At 46.0% G+C, this 19,971-nt stretch overlaps 1 protein-coding gene across 1 annotated transcript in view; it reads left to right on the top strand.

The window, feature by feature from the left end:
* COL13A1 (collagen, type XIII, alpha 1) overlaps nucleotides 1-19,971 on the top strand; it is a 92,693-nt gene that overhangs the window by 65,922 nt on the left and 6,800 nt on the right. The window contains exons 19-36 of the mRNA XM_009325984.1: nucleotides 102-155; nucleotides 1,252-1,338; nucleotides 2,046-2,099; nucleotides 2,307-2,351; nucleotides 3,002-3,070; nucleotides 3,642-3,665; nucleotides 5,238-5,291; nucleotides 5,815-5,859; nucleotides 6,208-6,360; nucleotides 7,164-7,262; nucleotides 7,908-7,961; nucleotides 8,790-8,831; nucleotides 9,593-9,619; nucleotides 11,468-11,548; nucleotides 14,095-14,130; nucleotides 16,699-16,752; nucleotides 17,043-17,096; nucleotides 17,885-17,920. Coding sequence (XP_009324259.1) covers nucleotides 102-155; nucleotides 1,252-1,338; nucleotides 2,046-2,099; nucleotides 2,307-2,351; nucleotides 3,002-3,070; nucleotides 3,642-3,665; nucleotides 5,238-5,291; nucleotides 5,815-5,859; nucleotides 6,208-6,360; nucleotides 7,164-7,262; nucleotides 7,908-7,961; nucleotides 8,790-8,831; nucleotides 9,593-9,619; nucleotides 11,468-11,548; nucleotides 14,095-14,130; nucleotides 16,699-16,752; nucleotides 17,043-17,096; nucleotides 17,885-17,920 — 1,068 coding nt within the window. The remainder of the gene's footprint in view (nucleotides 1-101; nucleotides 156-1,251; nucleotides 1,339-2,045; nucleotides 2,100-2,306; nucleotides 2,352-3,001; nucleotides 3,071-3,641; nucleotides 3,666-5,237; nucleotides 5,292-5,814; nucleotides 5,860-6,207; nucleotides 6,361-7,163; nucleotides 7,263-7,907; nucleotides 7,962-8,789; nucleotides 8,832-9,592; nucleotides 9,620-11,467; nucleotides 11,549-14,094; nucleotides 14,131-16,698; nucleotides 16,753-17,042; nucleotides 17,097-17,884; nucleotides 17,921-19,971) is intronic.

Raw genomic sequence — 19,971 nt, 5'->3', positions numbered from 1 at the left:
ATGGAAAGAGGGTTTGAAACCAGGAGCAGCTCATCCTTTGGCTGATCCTCCAGGACAGAGCGCCTGCAGAGTCAGTCCGACCATGTATGTTTTACCAACAGGGTGAGAAGGGACGAGCTGGTGACCCTGGGCTTCCTGGACTCCCTGGCACGAAGGTCTGCATCTTCTCTGATTTTTTTGGGGGGGCCACTCTCATCCCCTTTCCTTCCTCGCTCCTGTGCCAGCTGTGCGCTTAGGTCACTGTCGCAGCATACAGCAGCACGTTCTGCAGAGCTCTGCTGGATGTCACATAAGAAACCCCAGCCAGGGGTGTGACAGGGTCACACAAAGGATGCCTTTTTGTGAGGAATTGCGTGCCTTCATGCAGTGAGGGGGAGGCTGTGGTCCTGGGAAAGTGACGAGGGAATCATGTTCCAGTAGTCCCCCTTTAAAAGCATGACCTCAGATGTAACATGGCATTTCAGCTTCCCTTCTGCTGTAAGATCCATGTGTGAGGAGGAGATGGGCTTTTTGGGAGCTGCACTGCTGCGCTTTGGGTTGGAAGAGTAGCCTTGTGCTCAGAGAGACCAAGGGCATGTCAGCTAAAGCTAAGCTCTGAAGCTGTGGCTTTTTCCTTGTGCTCTGAGATGTGGATAGAAATCATACCTTTCAAGTCAGTCTTTCATAAGGTGCTTTTCCTTTGGGAAAGGGGACAGTGCACTGAATGACAGTGGCCATCTCAGGAAAGGATGAGGGTGTAATGGCAACTCGGTGCAAACAAAGCTTTCCTGTTACTGCCTTTGTATCTGCTCTGGGCAAAGGATGTGGTCTGCAGGCTGACTATCTGGCTGATGACCACAGCTCCAGAGGGAGACATACCAAAAAAAGCATCATCAGGTGGTTTTATCAGCTCAATTTCAACAGTAGAAGAAAACAGCTGTGTTCAAACTAGAGGCTGGGAGATGAGGTCTGTCCACAGGCAGCTTTATATGGCCCTGGGGAATAAGGGCTGAGCAGCAGCACTGCAGCCAAAGGTATGATGATAGCTGTGACTGCTGGCAGGGCTCTAGGTGGAGCCCCCAGGCAGAACTATATTGGCCAGGTTCCTGGGCAGATGGTGGCTCTGGAGCAGTGACGTTTCTGGGCTATCAAGAGGCCAGCTGATGGACCTTGTCTTGGGCCCTGTCTCTCTAAGCCAACAGTTTGGCAAATGAAATTACAGAGATGGAGGGGCTGAACTGTGACACATGGCTTGTTTTTCCTTGCAACCAGGGAGAGAAAGGAAACGCTGAGAATGCCCTGGAGGGAGGTAAAGGAGAACCTGGCCCTCCAGGTCTGCCCGGGCCCCCTGGACCAAAGGTGAGTATTTTTTCCTCCAGTGAGTTGTGTGGTGTGAGGGATTGTGCCCAGCACGAGGTGTGTAGGAAGGGGCAAAGGTTGCATTCATCTGTGCCCTCTGATTACCTGCTGAAGGGATATTGGGTTCTGCAGGGTGTTTAAGTTTTGTTGTTTTAAATGCTGAAGGTGAGAGAATTTGCAAACTGTTTCTGGGAGGAAAATACCCTCCTTTTGCTCAAATAACTCCCCCCTAGGCTCTGTGAGAAACCAGTTGCTCAGAATCAATGACAGCCTCTAGTTCCTGTGGTACCTGAGGCAGGGTGGACACAGGGAGGCAGGATGGAGGCCCTCCAAGTCTCCTCTCCTCTTCCTCTTCTACCTCCTCAAGGAGCAGCAGCAGTAAAATCCTGCCCCTTGGTGAAGGACACCAAGAACACTTAAATCTGAGGTCCTGTCTCATATGTACTTGGAACAGCCCTCCTGTGCGCTTACTTTGGGTCTGAATTGGGTGCTTTCCTTCATGCTGAATACTCCCTCCGCACTGGGTAGAAGAGAAGGGCAGCTGGTGTGAAGTCACGGCAGGAGATTTGGGTTACCTGAGGAGATGTGGGCATGGCAGGGGCACTTGGCTGGTGCAGTTGTTCCTCCTGGAAATGCAAAGCCAGCAGTGGAGTCGCACCCCCTCCATGTAATACAAACCCATCCCTTTCCCTTTCTCTTTCTCTCAGGGAGAAGCTGGTGATGTTGGCCGGCCTGGTGCTGCAGGGTCACGGGGGGAAAAGGTACAGTGTGCTTCTGCACAACCCAGCTCCAGGTTCAGTAGCTGCAAACTTGTTCCTACATGTACAAAACTTAGCTGAAAAGGAGCATTTTAAAACTGAGCTGTCTAGTCCCAGACTGTTTCAGAGGACTAGCAGAGAACAACAATTTCTGGAGTTCAAGCAAGTGAAGGGATAGACTTTGCTAACAGCATATTCTTCTTGTTACAGGGGGAACCTGGTTCACCGGGGGACCAGGGACCCATGGGCCCAAGGGTAAGTGTCCCCTCACTAACACTTGAAAAGTTTTGGCTCTTCAAAGGGGTCTAAGGATAGTGGGACCACACTGACAGTCTAGATTGGGCCTCTGCTTTCTTGACAGATGTTTTCACCATCACTAAAAGTGCTTATAGCTGGGCAATGGCTAAGTTTGAGACAGGCCATTCCTCCACTCCATACCCTCATCAGAAGACATCCCCACCTTAGGGGAAAAAAGTCTTCTGAGCCATCTCAGGGTGAATGTTTGGCTCATTTGTAGGACGAGGTGGGTCTGGACACCCCGGTCTGAAGTCAGGCCCTTGGCATATTGGCAAAGGGCAACAGGAGGGTGTTTGGTGCATGCCCAAGTCTGACAATCAGTCAGACAACCCAGTTCCTGCATTCTGGCCTCAACTTCTCCACTTATCAGACCTGCCAGCTTTGATGGTCATGGCGTGGTGATCTGGGCTTGTTTGGCTACACTTTGGTAGTGCTTCCTCTATAAAATGTGTTTTCAAGAGCTTTGCTCAATAAGTGAAAAACTGGAGGCTCATGAAACAGGCCCCTCTGAGACCCCTTTTTCAGGGTGAACCACTGAGTACTCAGCTCTGAGTACCTCATGGGAAGGGCGATCCTCAAGCCCTGGCTAAAGATCTGGTATTTTGCAGGGCCCCAAAGGAGAGCCTGGGAAGGATGAAATGATGGACTATGATGGTAACATCAGTGAAGCTCTCCAGGTGAGCAACTGCCCTCTTGTGCCATGAGGTGACTGCTGGGTGCTTTACTGTTTCCCAGGGGATGCAGAAAGCTGGGGACAATGTAGATCTGCTTCCTCAGCCGTAGCAGCGAAGGGAAGCACTTGGTTGTTCCATAGTCCACTTCATCCCACAGCTCACTGCATATAGTGTTTTGGTAAATACGTGTGCACCTTGTTTAGTCGATATATTAATGCTGGTGTGGACATAGAGGTCATGTGAATCCCCTCGAGAGTGGGCCGTGGCTTGGGGTAGATGGTGAATAAAAGGACTGCAAAGCTTCCTCGGAAGTGTGCACTGACGGTGTGCAGTGAGTGAGCAGCTGTGCCCAGCTCTGGGTTAGCCTGGGTTCTACTTGGAAAAAGGAGAAATCATAGAATAACAGCTCCATGGGACTCCGAGCTGGGTTTTTTCCTTTTGTTCATTTTGTAGGCCCCTTGCTCATTTGGGCCAGTGTTACATTAGTGGAGAACAAACCACGCCCAGGAAAAAGCTTAGTTTTCAAATGGCTGCTGCCTATTTTGATTTTTTTTTTTTTTTTACTTTTTTCTAGGAAATACGAACTTTGGCCTTGATGGTGAGTTGCTAGCTTTGCTGTGTGGTTTTAAGCAAGTAGCCATATGTTCATCCTAAGGAGATGGCCCGACAATTTTTTGTCGGCCTTTGCTGCTGGGAGCTAAAGTTGGGGCAGCTGACAGCTGAAAGAAGAGCTCATCTTGCCTTCTGATCTTGGCACTTGAATTATAATCAGGCCCTTTATTTCTCTGCTTTAAGAGGTAATACATGCTGCTTAGAACAGGGACCGCTCAGAAGGGGCAGAGAAGAGCAAGGGGGGCTGACCAAAGCAGAGAAAAAGGAGGCCTTGGGTGCCTTGCAAGAAAGCTTATACTGGCAGTCTGTGGTGGACATTTCTGTGATGGGAGGGGAGGACATATTTTCACCATTGGTAAGTATAACTTGACATAACAGTCCTGTACAAAACCAATCATTTAAAACAGCAGTGACTACGAACCCTTTGAAGACAAAGGCAAAGTGGTTATTTTGAGCCAAAATAAGGGAGAAAGTGTCCCTGTATTTTGCTTCTCAGGACAAGAAACCTGGTTAGGAAAAAAGATGGATTTTTAAAATGCAGTATGACAGGGCAGCACAAAATGGGTGTAAGTAGCATCATAGCATCACTCGCTAGGCCAAACTGCTCCCTAGGTCTCCTTAAAGTGGTAACTGCCAAGAGTGATCGGGAAATTTGCTCAAAATTCTAGTGCCATTTAGCTCTGCTTAAGCTGTGCTTGGGATCTAAGTAGTACAGTGTTTCCTATGATCTCTGTTCTAAAAATATACTTTTGTAGATAGGAAGGGAAAACCTTGTTAAGCTCACCTCAGTTTCAGGAGCAGATGGCTGTGGTCATTTTCGTTTTCTTCCATGAAAATGTAAAGAAATACTCTTTCTTTATAAATAATGAGGGCCCCTCACTACAAGAAAGACATTGAGGTGCTGGAGCGTGTCCAAAGAAGGGCAACGAGGCTGGTGAAGGGGCTAGAGCACAAGTCTTATGAGGAGCAGCTGAGGGAGCTGGGGTTGTTTAGCCTGGAGAAAAGGAGGCTCAGGGGAGACCTTATCGTGCTCTACAACTACCTGAAAGGAGGTTGTAGCGAGGTGGATGTCGGTCTCTTCTCCCAAGTAACTGGCGATAGGACAAGAGGAAACGGCCTCAAGTTGCGCCAGGGGAGGTTTAGATTAGATATTAGGAAAAATTTCTTCACCGAAAGGGTTGTCAAGCATTGGAAGAGGCTGCCCAGGGAGGTGGTTGAGTCACCATCCCTGGAGGTATTTAAAAGACGTGTAGATGAGGCGCTTAGGGACATGGTTTAGTGGTGGACTTGGCAGTGTTAGGTTAATGGTTGGACTCAATGATCTTAAAGGTCTTTTCCAACTTAAGCAATTCTAAGATTCTATCTACAACTCACTTTGGACTGGTGTGCCACTCACTCAGGACTCTCCATTGCTCAGTTTCCCAAGCAAATACAGTTTTAGGAGTCCCTGGGAAAATTCCCCTGTGATTTCCCCTTAAACTTGGAAGAGCTGTTTGGTTTCAAAACATGAAAATAAAAGCCCTGTTGATAATCTGAAAATGATTTTTTCTTTATCTAGGGACCCCCAGGACTTCCAGGTGTGGCTGGACCTCCAGGGCCACCAGGACAGAAGGTATTTTCTTAGCTCAGCACTTGCAGAGCTAAGGGAAACACAGGAGTGGTCCAGGCTGAATTCCGCCCCACAACCCTCCCCAGTGCTCCTATTCTCTCTGTCCAGCACTATCAGAGTGTCTTGCTGGCCTCTACCACTCCTCCTCATGCACGATATCCTGAAAATCTTTTCCCACAATGATAATGCCTTAGCTGAAAAATGAAGTATCCTTTCTGCTTGCCCTCCCCTTCAGGAAGCATCTTATGGGAACTGATCTCTGTGTGGTGATTGTGTTGGTTGGGGACTATGTTATAGCACTGGGGCCATGAACTGTCAGTCAGGATAAACAAGGCTGGTGAAATTCTTAGGCAGTCACACAATGTATTGTTTCAACGGGGCTTCCATCTTTTTTTTCTGTGACTACTAGTTACCAGAGTCCTTGCAGACTATTTCTGTAATGCCTACCCTTCATCATCACAATGCCATGCAGAAGGAGTCAGAATAGCTGCTTTCAAACTGCCAATGTAACAATTTTGTGTTTCAGGGTGAAATTGGCTTGCCAGGTCCTCCAGGCCATGATGGAGAAAAGGTAAGACACGGTGCCTCTGTGGATTGCTCTTTCCTTCAGTGGTCTTATCTGGAGTTAGTATGTTCCACCTCTGTCACTGACATTGCACAGTTGCTTTTCCCACAGGGGAAAAAAGTATTTTACTTCACAAAAATGAGCATTAATGGTTTATCAAAGTTCTAACTTAATAAGGAGCAGCTGGCATGGCATGGCAAATCTACTTTGTCCTGCCCATGGCTCCTCAAATGGCATTACTGTGAGTGAGAGGATGAGCAGTGAAAGAGGCTCCAGGCCAGGGAGTCGCTCTGCAGGAGTAACCTTACTCTTATCTGTAAATGTTTCACTTTGTGTTGTGTGGATTTCTTTTAGGGACCACGTGGCAAGCCTGGAGAAATGGGCCCCCCTGGCCCTCATGGACTGCCGGGAAAGGATGGACCACCTGGAATAAAGGGAGAGCCAGGCCATATTGGGGTTACAGGAGAAAAGGGCGATAAAGGAGAACCAGGACAAGCCGGCTCACCAGTGAGTAAATTGAAGCCTCTCAGAGCACTGCTGGCTATCCAGGTTATGGGGCAAGGCCCTGGGACTTCTTGGATATCTCAGAGCCCCTCAGAGGTGGGTGCTGGAGGCACCTCATCGCTGTTGTATGAAGTGTACCAATACAGAAGCAAGGTCTTGGCTCCCTGGCAGATGGGTTGTCCATCTTGCTGGAGTGGCTGCCTCCAGCTGCCTGCCCTGCTGTCAGGGCACTGTGTCACTTCCTCAGCTTGCCATATTGCTTAAACTGGCATATTGCTTAAACTGAAAGGCCACTGTAAGCAAGCAGGCCTGACTGTGAGCAAGGCAGCTGAGGTACCCGTTACATCCCTGCCACTAACTGGGGCAGAGTGCCCAGTCTCCCAGCTTCACTCTGCCACAACTTCTGTGTCCCCAGCACTAGTCAAGAGGGTTTTGTGCAACAAGCTTCTGCCTCTCTACAAGATTACTAGGATAAAACTCTTGCTGTCACAACAGCTAGCTGTTGGGGAGTGATTTCTAGCAGGGACTCCAGCAAACTGCATAACCGTGAGCAGAACTTGGAGGCAGGAAAGCAGTCCCCCATCCCTGCTCTGGGGACTGGCACATCCACAATGACAGGAGGATGTTCAGGCATTTGCACGTCCAGTTTCAATGAGGGCTGCATTTCCCTGGGCATCTGATGGTTGTCTGGGGTTTCCAGTGTGTTCTTGGCATGAGCAGAACCAGTCTTAGCTCTTGCAATGATGTTTCTTACATCTGCCTGAATTAGTCTTGCAAAAAATCCACAAATCTTTCTTGATCCATAGGGTCTTGATGGCCCCACTGGAGAGAAAGGTGAACGAGGTGACCAAGGGATGCCAGGACCATCAGGATTGCCGGGTCCCATTGGACTTCCAGGATTGACAGTAAGAGTGAAAAAGACAGGCTGCTCTTTCCTGCTTGGCAAAGAGAAAACAACGTAGAGCAACACACAAGAGTTCTTTCCCCAAAGCGCCGAGTATCTCGGGAGCCTCAGACCCCTACCTCTTAGAGTTAGGTGTTTGGGTGTCACCAAATGTCCATCAGGTCAGGTCTCCAGCAGCAGGCACAGGGCCAGTTGGGCATCTGCTCCTGTTGCCATCTGGAGGTGCTGGCTCTGGCATCTGCCTGCAGGGCCTGTGTGGCTAAGTCAGCCGAGATGCCTAGTTTGCTGGCAGCATGGCACTGTTGCCAACCCTCCTGCTGTGCTCCCTCCCTTAGAGGCTATAGTGCAGCAGAGAGGCGTCAGGCCACTGTTAGGGAAAGGCAAGCAAAGTCCTGTGCCACTCCCCTTGCACAGCCATGAGATACCACTCCTGGAGGCCTCCCTCTTTGTAGGGTGTCTCCTCTGGAAGCAGAGATGCAGGAGAGCCTCAGGTGAGCTGTTAGCTGTTTGTGAAATACATGGTATGTTCCTACTCCTCCTTTGGGGAACTGCTGCTTCTCAACATACGGGTCATTCACAGATGGCTCCTGAAGGAGCGAGACTCCAGAGCGCAGCTGGTGGTGACAGGGTCTGTTGTTGTGTGCAGGGAGAGAAGGGCGAGCCTGGGGAGCATGGAGACAAAGGAAATCCAGGAGAATCGGTAGGTCACCTTTCTCATTTTCCTTTTGCAATCTCAGCAGTAGGGGAGGGATGATTTGGCAGCAGTGCTGCTGAAAACCAACACATCCCACCCTCTTATGACACACACCCTTCATTGAGGATAGCAAGCCTCATCTTGTGGGACTGAATTGCCAGCCACCTCTAGCTCCTGATGCCCTGCTTTTCCTTTACACAAGAACAATCTAGCTCACGACAAACAATCAATATTGAACACCTAGGGAAGAATAGAAGATCATGTAAAGCATAACAAGTATTTTCTTCAGCATTTGCGGTAAAGGGATTTTCTGAACGATACCTGTGTGTATCTACATATACATATTTTTCAATAGATTTTGGGTCCATGAATTTGTCTATCCTCCCCTCAAAGCTCACTCCTCGCTTTTGTAGCGCCCTGCAGCAAGGAGTCCCACAGGCTATCAATACACTTTTCTGCGTGTGTGGAGCCAGCCACCTTCTTTCCTATCTTTTGAAACAGCTGCTAGCTGTTGACCTTGTGCCTCCTTGCAGGAACAGTGGTAGAGTAGTAGAAGTGGACCTTTTTCTGAAAAAAAAAAAAAAAAATCACTGCTCTCCTTCCTCCTAAATCTCTGCAACTGCTGCATAACCCTCCCCAGAGTCCTGCTGCTGCTTCTCAGCCACTCTGTCCTGGATTGCTGCCACTTCCTAATGCAGTCCTTAGGGGAAGTCCAGGTTTCCAAGACCAGCAGAGCTCAACTGCACCCTGTGCCCTGTCTTCCCTCTGAGCAGTTCCCCTTCACCTCTGAGGGCAGCAGATTATGACAGTGACTTCTCTTGCATTGCTTTCTAGATATCTGGCCCCCCTGGACCCCAAGGCCCACCAGGACCTCCAGTAAGTTTTGAGTGATACACCTGAGGAGCAAGGCACTGGGAATGAGGATAGAGCGGGAAATGGCTGGGGAGGATTCTGGGCGGAGAAAACAGCCAGAAACACTGCAGCGTTGAAACAGGAACATGCTTAGTATCACTTCCATGGCCTCAAGTTGCGCCAGGGGGAGGTTTAGGTTGGACATGAGGAAAAATTTCTTTACTGAAAGAGTGGTTAAAGATTGGAACAGGCTGCCCAGGGAAGTGGTTGAGTCACCATCCCTGGAAGTATTTAAAAGACGTGTAGATGAGGCGCTTAGGGACATGGTTTAGTGGGCATGGTGGTGTTGGGTTGACAGTTGGACTCGATGATCTTAGAGGTCTTTTCCAACCTTAATGATTCTATGATTCCAGAACCACCCCCCAGGGTAGGTCAGAGCTACGATGGGCTGGGTAGGTAAAGAGAGAAGGTTATGTTAGTCTGAGATGAAAGGGAAGATGGTAGCAAGAGGGGATGGACAGGATTAAAGGGATTAACTGCAAAAATGGTCTTAGTAGCAAGCCTGGCCCACTGCCAGGTTGTTCGTGGTGAAAGCCTCCTCATTACCAGATGAGAACAGTACATGAAGTGCCCTTTACATGAATAAAGAGGCCTCTGGGCTAAGCATTTGTGCCCTCAGTGTGTCAGAAAGCGAAAGCTCTATGCTGCACTCTGAACTGGGATACCTGGATTTTAAAGCACATCCTTAAACATTACTCATATTTTGTCTCTCATCCCAAATACAGGGTCTTCAGGGCCTCCCAGGACCGAAGGTAAGGCTGCAAAACTTTACATCCTGAAATTCTACTAGACTGTCCCAGGTGCAAGAATTTTTCCAAACAACCTTCTAGCTTGCAAACATTATTTACTGTCTGGGTAAGAGGACAAATACTTCTGAATATTTTCTTGAAGGAAATGGATTAGCAGCTCTCATTTTAGGATCCAGAAAACTGGTCATTTTCTCCAGTTTTCACCCAGAGAAGTGGGAAGCCACTGGCCCTTGGAAATCTTCCCATGAGAATGTAGTTGAAATCTTTGTCTGCAGGGTGGAGGTCTGTACAGCAGGATGGACAGCCTGTCATACAATCCTAAGTAACTGAGCTCTAGCTTAAAATTAGCCAGGTTCTATACCCTGTAAATTCTGCTGTAAAGCCACTCAAGAACTTCACTGTTCTTGGTGATTAGAAGCTTTCTAATCTCCATCTAAACGTGTTTATGCTCAGCTTGCACCATTGGTTTGCCTGCCATAAAACAGTACCTAGATGAAAACATATCTGAGTGGAAATGTTCAAGGAGAGCTGTGTTTTTCCTCCGACATTCTTCGCAAAGATTGGACAATGTGGAAAGTGTCTTAATTCTTCTGGTTATGCTTAGTATTTGGTTACCAGTGCTATTTGGGTGTTAAAGGGGAATAGTATATTTATCCTGATTCATCTTTTCTCCAGGTGTTGATTACAGATACAGTTATCTGTCTTGCTTGTCTCTAACTCACTAGCCACTGCTATCAAGTGTCTGGGAAACTTCCGTAAGGTGCAGTTGTATTTGGAATACGTGCCAAACAAATGCAGGTGAAAGTCTCGCACAGCACAGACTGGATTATAAACAGAGGAAGTACTGCACCGGTTTCTCCTTGAACAGAGGATCCATGTAGGCTTAATTAGCAGGTGCATTGAGATGTCCCGAGTGTGGAAGTTTTTGTTCCATCTGTGCAATTTGTAGTAAGTCTTTTTGTAATGAGGCTTTCAGTAGTGGCGAGGAAGAGCCTTGAGCATTTTATACCCTTTGCAGACATGTCAGAAATAAGTAACTCTTCCAGGTATGTGCTCGAGCCAAATAGTGTTGTAGGGCAGTGACACGTGGCTGTATGGAAACTAGAATGCTGGTAGAGTGAGCCAGCAATGTGCTGTCCTAGAATTGTAGAAGAGTACGGCAAGCAGGCTTACTGTTTCTGTGTAAACTTGGTTCTTCTGACGCTTCTGTTTAAAAATGCAACCAAGATAGTGTTTTAAAATGCCTTATGAACAGGTGTGGTGGGAAAAAAGCTTTGGGTTGCATTTTGTATTTATGAAAAAGGAGTATTTTGTTTAATACTGCTTTATAGTTTATAATACAGAATTTAAAAAATACCATTGGAAAAGGAATGATGACATTTTTTCCCAAATTTTGAAATCAATGCCTTTGCATTTACAAAAGTCTTTCCAAAAATATTTCAATATGATTTTTTTTTCCAAAGCTTATAGACACCTGTCATTCACTTCCAATGAATCCACATCTTAAAATGTTAAACTATCCTATCAGATAACTTCTGGTTACTTATATTTAACTGACACTCCCTGCAATAGCAGGGAGAGCAACACAGAAGTGAGCTCAGTTCCCCTTTGACCATCTTTACCCACTGGGCCTGAATCTCCTCTTACCTGCCATTGACTTAAAACAGGTGCTCACACAGAGGTCATTTGACTGATACTGATTTTCTTCAGATTGGGCTGAGAATCAGGCTAAAGCATTGCTCCGCTGCCTCTTGTATTCTCTCTGCCGCTTCGGCGCTCTCTGAAGGGAGGAATGTTTGTTATATAAGTGGTGTTATGGTGGGTTTATTTTCTGCTCCGTCCTTCCTTTAGGGGGAAGCAGGGATTGATGGAATGAAAGGAGAGAAGGGTGCCCAGGGTGAAAAAGGAGACAGAGGGCCACTGGGATTACCTGTAAGTATCCAGGAAGCAAGCAGCGCTTTATGAGCCAAACTTGTATCAGCTGTAAAAAGATCCCTCAATAGGAGATGCACGCAGGGATTTGATATGTAAAGTCAAAGAAAGAGATGATCCATAAATAACTATGCCTTTGCTTTTTAAACTTAAAGCCTCAATTTCTGTACAGAACCTTCACCTTTTAGATCTGTAAAATAGATCAGTGATCACTTTAATTCTTCCTGCTTCTGGCAGGATTGGGAAAAACAGGCAGTAGCTTTCCTGTGGGTTCTTTGCACTTCAGGGCAATGGGGCAAAACCAGAAACAGTAGCCAAAAGCATGTGGAAAAGGAAACACCTTCCCAGCAGTTTGTCACCGGGGCCAGGCTTTGTACAAAAGTTTGGTGGTTCTAAATGCATCCAGCTTCTTCACTAGACAATACTTTCTTATCACTTCTGCAATGGAATCAACGCTTTCCCTGATGAGGTAGAAGCCTGCTGTGTTCCCTGCTGTATGTGAACTCAGTCACACTAGACTGCTGTTAGTGCACTGCTTAGCTTAGCAAGGAGGAATTTTGGCAGAATTATGAAGAAGCTGCTGGAGCTTTAGAAGCTTTAGAACCTGAAGACTTTGTGAAGCTCTTAGGTCATATCTGTTAAAAGCCTCTTCACCCACTGTCTGAGACTCAGCTGACAGCTGGTAATGAATTAGTGGTAACTGAGTCCCACCCAGTTGCTTCGCCAGCCCTCAGGTTCTCTCCTCACAGAAAGCGCTTGCTGAACGTACTGCCTGGAAACAAGCACTGCAAAGCGCATCTTGTGTACTGTGTGACTTCGTCAGCCTGTGTTCGATCACCCAGATCCCTTGTCCCTGACTTTGGCTGAAATGTGTGTGTCTTTGTCTGTAAAATGTTTTCCTCTTTTAGTTGTGCTATATAGCAGTTACCTTCCAGGGCCTTGATGCATCTCGTCTAACTCTAGGCACCCAAGTGAGCTCATCATGAGTGTATTCACTGTGGCTCCGTGCAGAGCCAGTGGGGAGAAAGCGATGCTTTCGGAAGGCTCAAATGCAAAGGATTGTGCCTCAGTGAAGCAGTGAGAAGTAAAAACCCAGTCCCCATTTTGCCCTGAGAAATGCAAATGGAAGCTTTCTGTGTAAATGGTTATTCCCTCAAGTCTGTGTGCAGGACAGGGGAAGGAGGTCCCTGTGACAGTCTGAGCAGAAGATGCCCCAGCAATTAGCCTGACAAGCTCATCAGTGTGGCAGGGAATGTGCTAGCTGGTTCTCCTACAGCAGTGAGCCCAATGAGAAACCAGGGTCCCTTGGCTTTTCACATAACTCTTCCTGAGCTGAGGAGGGGGGAAGACTGGCTCAGAAGTGTCCTCTTAGAAATGTTTTGTGTTTGGATCAACAGTAGCAGCTGGCCAACTAGGAAGCACAGTTACTGAGCTGTTAATAAGATCAGAGAGATATTGTGGACCTTGTATACCTCCTCAGAGCTACCTAACTCTCTTCATAAGCTTTTCCATGCCTGATCCAGTGTGTTTTCAGCCTGTCAAACTAAATGCAGTTGTATTAATAAGTGGCAAACAGGTACTGAAATATTTCAAAGACAGACTGTGAAATCCCACAGCTGTATCTGCTGCCTTTTCATGTGTGACTTAGGGCTTGACATCATGCCAGAATTTTCAGCACATTTCAGCACTGATTGTCTGCAGTAGCCTTGGGCTTCTCTGTATGGCCAACAAGCTGAGGAATTTGTCATACTCAAGTGGAGAAAAACTCAGTATTTGGTACTTATAGTCTACCTAAGTTTTCTCTACTGGCCACTGTCAGAAACAAGACACTGGGCTAGATGGGCCTTGGGCAGAACCACTGTTCGGTCTTATGGATGAGGAAATTCAGGGCAAGAGCCAAGCAGACAGAAAAGTTCCACTTAATCTCAATCTGGTGTAAGTCTGCTCTGGTGACATAGGAAGGTAAGCCACCTGTTTTATAAACCTCCAAACAACTGGCTCCTCACCTCTTCCTCTGGCCAAGAGATGTAGAGTAGAGCAAGCCTGCAGCTGACTAAGTGTGCACCTACAGGACCTGGGGTTCTTGGTAGGAACTTGAACTGCTGATGGCCCTGCACTGCTTGCAAATGCCTCTGTGACCACAGGCCTTTGAGCCCCTGAGCCTTGTGTCTCATCTGTGTTGCCCAGCCTGCCACTAGGGCAACGCAGGTTTCAACTTCACTGTCACATTGTCCTTTTCATCACCTGTCACAGAGCAGCTTCTTCCTCGGAGGTTTTCTTAGTGGCACTAAGGGAGGGAAATTTGCATTCTTAAGGGGATCCAAAAGTTGCAGGTCAACATTATATGTATTCAGTGTTTCTATGTTTTTGTTGGTTTGCTTGTAAGTACCATCACCTGTCCTTGAGATCTTAATTTTTGTTTATTGCAAGCATATGTTTGTCTCAAGTCACTGCTTCACTCACCTCTCCCCTCCCCTCTCCTTTCCCCCTCACCCTCCTCCCCTCTCCTCTTGCCTTGTTTTTGTTAACCCTCCCCGTCTGTTCAGGGTGCTTCAGGTTTAGACGGCAGGCCTGGACCACCGGTGAGTTCCATTTCTCCATTACCCTACGTTCCTCCTCCCCAGTATCGTGATTTGTCTCGTCTCTTCCACCAGAGTCTTGTTTACACCAGGAATAACCTTCTTTTCTCCAAAGCAGGCTTGGGAGGGGGGTTAAACTTAGACTGAGAAGTGATGTCACATACTTGTCTTTTTTTGATACTTCAAGTCTGACTGGATCCTGGGACCACAGCCTATCTGTTCCACTTTATCTCAATAACAAGATGAATGAAACCTCTGCATGGTTCTATGATGCTCTGTTCTCCTGTCCTCTTTATCGGGAGGGGTCTCCATCCTGTTGTTCTCCATGGTAGCCTTGCTTGCCGCCTTTTCACAACAGTAGTTCTTCAGTTTTGTCTTAGGCATAATAATGCCAGTGTGTTTTGTCCTGTGAGCAAAAAGCTTTGTGCATTGTTTTCACACACGGCACATGGGTTCATGGTTTCACACACATTGCCATGGGTTGCGGGTATGCTTACAGGTAACTCTCCATAGCCTGGTAAGCATCTCGCCACGAGGAGAAGTTGCATCTAAAAGACCTTCTGCAAGCAGGACTAGCCCTTCACCTCTCAGCAGCAGAATGCCATGCGACTTCAGCAACTCCAAACATGCTTTCCTTCAGTCCTGGATACCTGGGGGTGGGGGGCAGTGGTGTGTGTTCCAGTCTAATATATACATCTGAGAGTGTACATCTAATATATACATCTAATAGTGGAGCAGGAAGATGCAAGGTTCCCTCCTCTTGTTGCTAACTCAGTGTGAGATGTGAAGGACATAAAATCCTTGTGCCTAAGCTTCTCAGTCTGTCAAATTCAGAATGAGACAAGTAATGCTAACCTGGTTCTGCAAACCATTCTGCTATTCTTGGGTAACAGCTGTTAAATAAGGGCCAAATATTTTTAATCCCTCTTGGGAAATCATGCATCACCCATGTACAATCTATTTGGCTATTTAAAAAGGAAAAGCAATTTCTTCTCAGTGTAACTGGAAATAATTCAGCTGCTGTACAACTTCTGAACACAATCTGAATGGCAGCTTATACACTCACTTGTTTGGGGAAATTGTAGATTTCATTTTATAAATGTACAGGTGTGATCTCAATGTATTTCATGGCACTAAATGATCTTAAAATGATGCATATGTGCAGGCAATTAAGATTTCCATGATGTGAACTCCTGTGCATGGATCTAAGGAAAGTCTGATTTTCCTCACTTCCTTCATAGCATTGAAGTTGTGTGCTGCATGGACTACTTCTCCGCTTATGTTCTGCAGATCTTAAACTTGCCTGAAAAGCTCTCCCTCTCCTGATCTGTATGAGTCATCCTACTGAACTCGGAGGGGTTACTTTAGTGACTAAGGATTGCAAGCTCACATTAAAAAGTGCAAGACCTAAGGCTGTTAGAAAAAGACTTCCCTGTTCCAGTAACCTCCTCCTTTGTTCTTCCCACAAAGCAGGTAATGGGCCTCAAAAGTATCCCTTTATCGAGGCTCCATGAAGGAATTGTAGATCAATGCCTGTATGGTTAGCAAAGTTCCTGCCAATCTAAAGGTATGTGATGTAGGGTTAGGAAGGTAAACGCCTATCTATACTCCGTAGGTGGGTGTACTACACACTATGGATTTGAAGGCTATACTTTATCTAGACTGCAGAATGTGGTCTGGGAGAGTTGTAAGAGACCCTCCAACAGGGAATACTCCACAACAAGTTCAAGGAGTCTATACAGGGTTGAAAGCGCCTGAAGCTTTTTCTTAGCCAGAAGGACTATTGCCGAACTGCTGTATTGTCCACATTAAAGATAAGCTTTGATTGGGTTGATTTCCCAAAGCCCAAGCAAGTCTCGGCAACACTGGGAAGTAGGTTTCGTGTGCTAGTTGGGAGATGGCCCCTGTGTCAAAGGGTTAGCAAAAAGACTGGTTTTTCCTGTTAGCATGATTGAGAGCCTGGTGGAGTGACATAAATGGCAAAAAGGGAACAGAGGGACTGGGACTGAATGATACCCCTCTTAGTTTGCATCTGTGTATATATATGCTTCTGCATTCATCTCTGCAGCATGTGTCTTTCAGCTTGCATGACTGGCTGCCTGCCAAATAACAAAGCTCTTTCATTTTTTGCTCAACTGACTCCAGGGGGAAAAAAGAAAATAAGGAAATAAAGAAAAAGAAAATTGCTTATCATATATCTAAATGGCCTTTATTCTGCTACAGCTTTCAGCCTTGTCGGATACAAACTAGAGAGAAAAAATCATGGAACTGGTAGAAATGCCTGCTGCAACAATTGTCAAGAGATGATAGCTTCAAAATTAAAAATAAGGCTTTGTAAAATGGTGCTCGTGTGATCTAATGTAGCAGTTCCCATGTTCTTCAAATTGCCTATAACAACTACTTCAAATCCATCGCCACCAACACTGAAAGCTGTAGTGGTGCTAGATGCCTTCCACCACCAGACTGTCCTTCCCAGCTGTGCTTTGTCCCAAAGGAGCAGCAGTGTCTCCTGGCTTTAATGAGGCCCCAGAATAAAAACGTCCTGATGTGTTTTCCTTCCTACAACTACAGGGTACTCCAGGACCAATTGGGGTTTCGGGACCAGCAGGACCAAAAGGAGAAAGGGTGAGTTTGCTTCAGAACTGACCAATGCTCTGTAACTTCTTTGAAGATACCACAGCTCCCTGGGATAGAGAAGCTCTAGGTTTTTGTAGAGCTGGAACTGCTGTCTCCTTGTGCATGTAAGACCCTCAGCTGGGCCTCTTTGATTTTTCAGTGTCTCATCCTTGGGGTTTTTAGGTGCTTTGAAACGCATCCTTTAGTTTTCTTCTATAGTGCTGCCGTAGCCACTGCTGTGCTGCCTGTTTGTACTGAATAGGAATGTAACAATTTCTACTCTTTCATCTCCATTTCAGGGCAGTAAAGGAGATCCTGGAGTTGTAGGACCAATGGGGCCGGCAGGACTTCCTGTAAGTATGGGAGTACTAGAGATTTGTTATCTACAGTGCCTGTTTCCTTGCTGTGGCTGATAGCTTAAGACACTGCTGTAATATAGCATTTGCAATTTCAGCTAGGTGAGGTGTTAAAGAAGCAAAGTTACAAGCTTATGTACAATATGGGAGCAACAGAAAGAGCTCGGTAGCTTCAGAGCAATGATTCAGAATGAGGCGGATGAAGCTGAAGGGAAACTGTTAATTCACCTGGGTCCTCAAACTACCAAAAGGAGCTGCATGGGACTCCCAGGATACGTATCTTGGTCCAAAACACTGCTTTTGAGCACATCTGCTCCGTTTACTTTTCCCCAGCTTGGGTATCTGCCTTCCACCTGTCTGAGAAGGCCCTGTTGTCATTGCGGTGACAAAAGCTGCCTTCAGTGAGGTTACTTCCACTGTTTGGGATTACTTTTTGTGAAATGGGGCCAGTGTTGGAACTCGTTTTATGTAATCATGGAGCTGCTTCGTTGTTTAACACAAAAAAAGGAAGTTTGCTGCTTTTTTCAGGGACTGCATTCTCTAAACTAGTTCGTTTTTTATCTGAAGAACCCTTAGCGTAGTAGTAGTGGTGTTACAGCCCGGATGGTCTAATGGAGGTGAAGAGGAGGTTGTCTGCTGGAAAAGTTCTGGGTTTTTTTAACCATAGAGCAATTGGTACAAATGAAAAAAAACAAAACTTTTGGGCACACATTCTCCTTTTTGAGTGGGAATACAATGGGGCCTACTTATTTTAAGATATTTATTTTTGTGTTGATGTATTTCAGGGTTTACAAGGTCTACCTGGTGACAAAGGAATCCGGGTAAGTCACCAGGCAAAGTTCTTGTATTTAGTTACTAACGTCTTCACACAGTGATAGACCAGTTAACTCCTGAGCAACCTCAAGTAGCTAGCATGTAATTTTGTCTGCGAGACCTTCATATAAGTAATTTTACAGACTTGTATTTTAGAAGGTGATACCTGTAGTTCGTATAATCAGCTGGGACATTGTGGTACATCTATCTGAAAGCTATAGGAGGGATTTTCTAATGTGTTCATTGTTGTCATAGCTCTGTTCTCACTGAAGCATGGGACTTCATGTGTAGTAGAGTTAGGTCAACGTGGCATGCTTTAGGAAATCCTGCTTATCTATTTACTGATGCGTGCAGGGATTCCCATGAGAATTAACTGAGGTGGAGCCAGAAAATGTTATTATGTTACTTTTAAATTCCCCTTGAAGCATGAAAAAGAAGGTTGCCCTCTAGCAAACGATCCTCCAGAGAATTTGGAACATGGAAATTTGGAAAAGATAAATTAAATTTGCCTGTCTTAAAGAATCAGACATGAAGTCTCCTCAGGCATTGTCCTGAATGGATGTGATGGTGAAGAGTTGGGTCAAAACCAATAACGTGAATGGCTGCTTTTCTGTCATACCACCTGTGTTATAAAAAGATAAACATTACTAAAAAGTGCATGTTGAGAAGCTCCTTGCTTTTTCATCAGGTTTTCCACAACATAAGGAATTTCTTTGCCTGTTAAGGCTCTGAATCTTTTTGATAAAAACAGTTGAGAGCTATAGTTGAATATAATTTATATTTAGAAATATAAATGACTTCTAGATTAGAGTCTTTGTAAGATTATAATTGTATAAATGTCAAGCAGTTCAATACAGTACACATGTGTATGTCTTTGTGCATGTACTCACACATATACCTTCTCTTCATAAGACTCCGGTATCACCTAAGTTTATCTGAAAATGTAAAGTTTTACAGTGCATGTGCCTGTGCAGTGATTTCATTATATGAATTTGCTTTTTAGACATAGTGAGTGTTCTCTGTCCTTTATCTGCAATGTATTTCTGACCTTACTCTGCACAGAATGGGCAGTTTTGGAAAGCAGTAGCCAACTGGCATCTTAAACTAGGGGAGAAAGGTCCAAGTTTCATGGGAGCTCCAAAGTTCTCCCCTTTTTTAATCATTGCATTTCTGGCTTTGCTTCTTAACTTCCTCTTCATTAAGATGCGGGTTTTTTTGTTTGTGTGGCTTCTAAACAAAAAATAACCTTAACAGAATTCCTAGACTTTTTCAGTTGGTTTGTAAACCGGGTATTTTATTTAAAAGAAGGGTCTCTCACTGGCTGTAGGTAGGCTGATAGGATTTCCCTGAGCTCTCGCAGAAAGCAAATGAAAACTGGGAGAAACTGCACCTCCTTGTAGAGGACAAGTTGGAAAGCATGAGTGGGAAGTTTTTCTGGTCCCTTGAAGCATGCATGCATTTTGCCTCACTGCAACCAGTATTCTGAAATGAAAAAGTGTGAGAAACTTGAGACTGTAAATGGGCAAGTGCAATATCTTTGCAGGTGGGATCCTAGAAAATACCACTTTTCCCACTGAGTCTTTGAGGCTTCCCCTCACTCTTGCCCTTCTTCAAAAATTGTGAACAGGTCACTACTACTTACAGGAGTTAAACAGCACAGTTTTGGTGAGGCCCCTGTATACAGCTGTTCTGTCTGAATGCCTCCATCCCTTTGAAGTCATTATAGAGGTCTTACAAGTACCGTTTAGCAGAACTGGACACAGCGCCGGTTCCCCAGGGTTTGCTATGCAGCCCCATATCCCCAGCCGAGTGCTAGGTCTCCCCTACAGTGGGACACATGACTTCTGTGTCAGAACCTCCTCAGAAGCGCGGGACAGTCTCTCCCAAGTTACCTGCTGGCAACACTATGGCAGTTCAGCCAGGAGACTTCAAAATGAACAAGAAGAAAGCTGTGAAAGAGCAAAGAGAAGGCAACACTCCACTTCCGACCTGTTCTGCAGGGGGCTGGGATACAACACTGGCCTCTTTGGAAGTGGGAGATGTGTTCATTTGAAATGCA

Source organism: Pygoscelis adeliae, unplaced genomic scaffold, assembly GCF_000699105.1.
Source record: "Pygoscelis adeliae isolate BGI_AS28 unplaced genomic scaffold, ASM69910v1 Scaffold4, whole genome shotgun sequence".
Classification (NCBI taxonomy): Eukaryota; Metazoa; Chordata; class Aves; order Sphenisciformes; family Spheniscidae; genus Pygoscelis; species Pygoscelis adeliae.
This window is presented reverse-complemented; position numbering and strand designations above follow the sequence as displayed.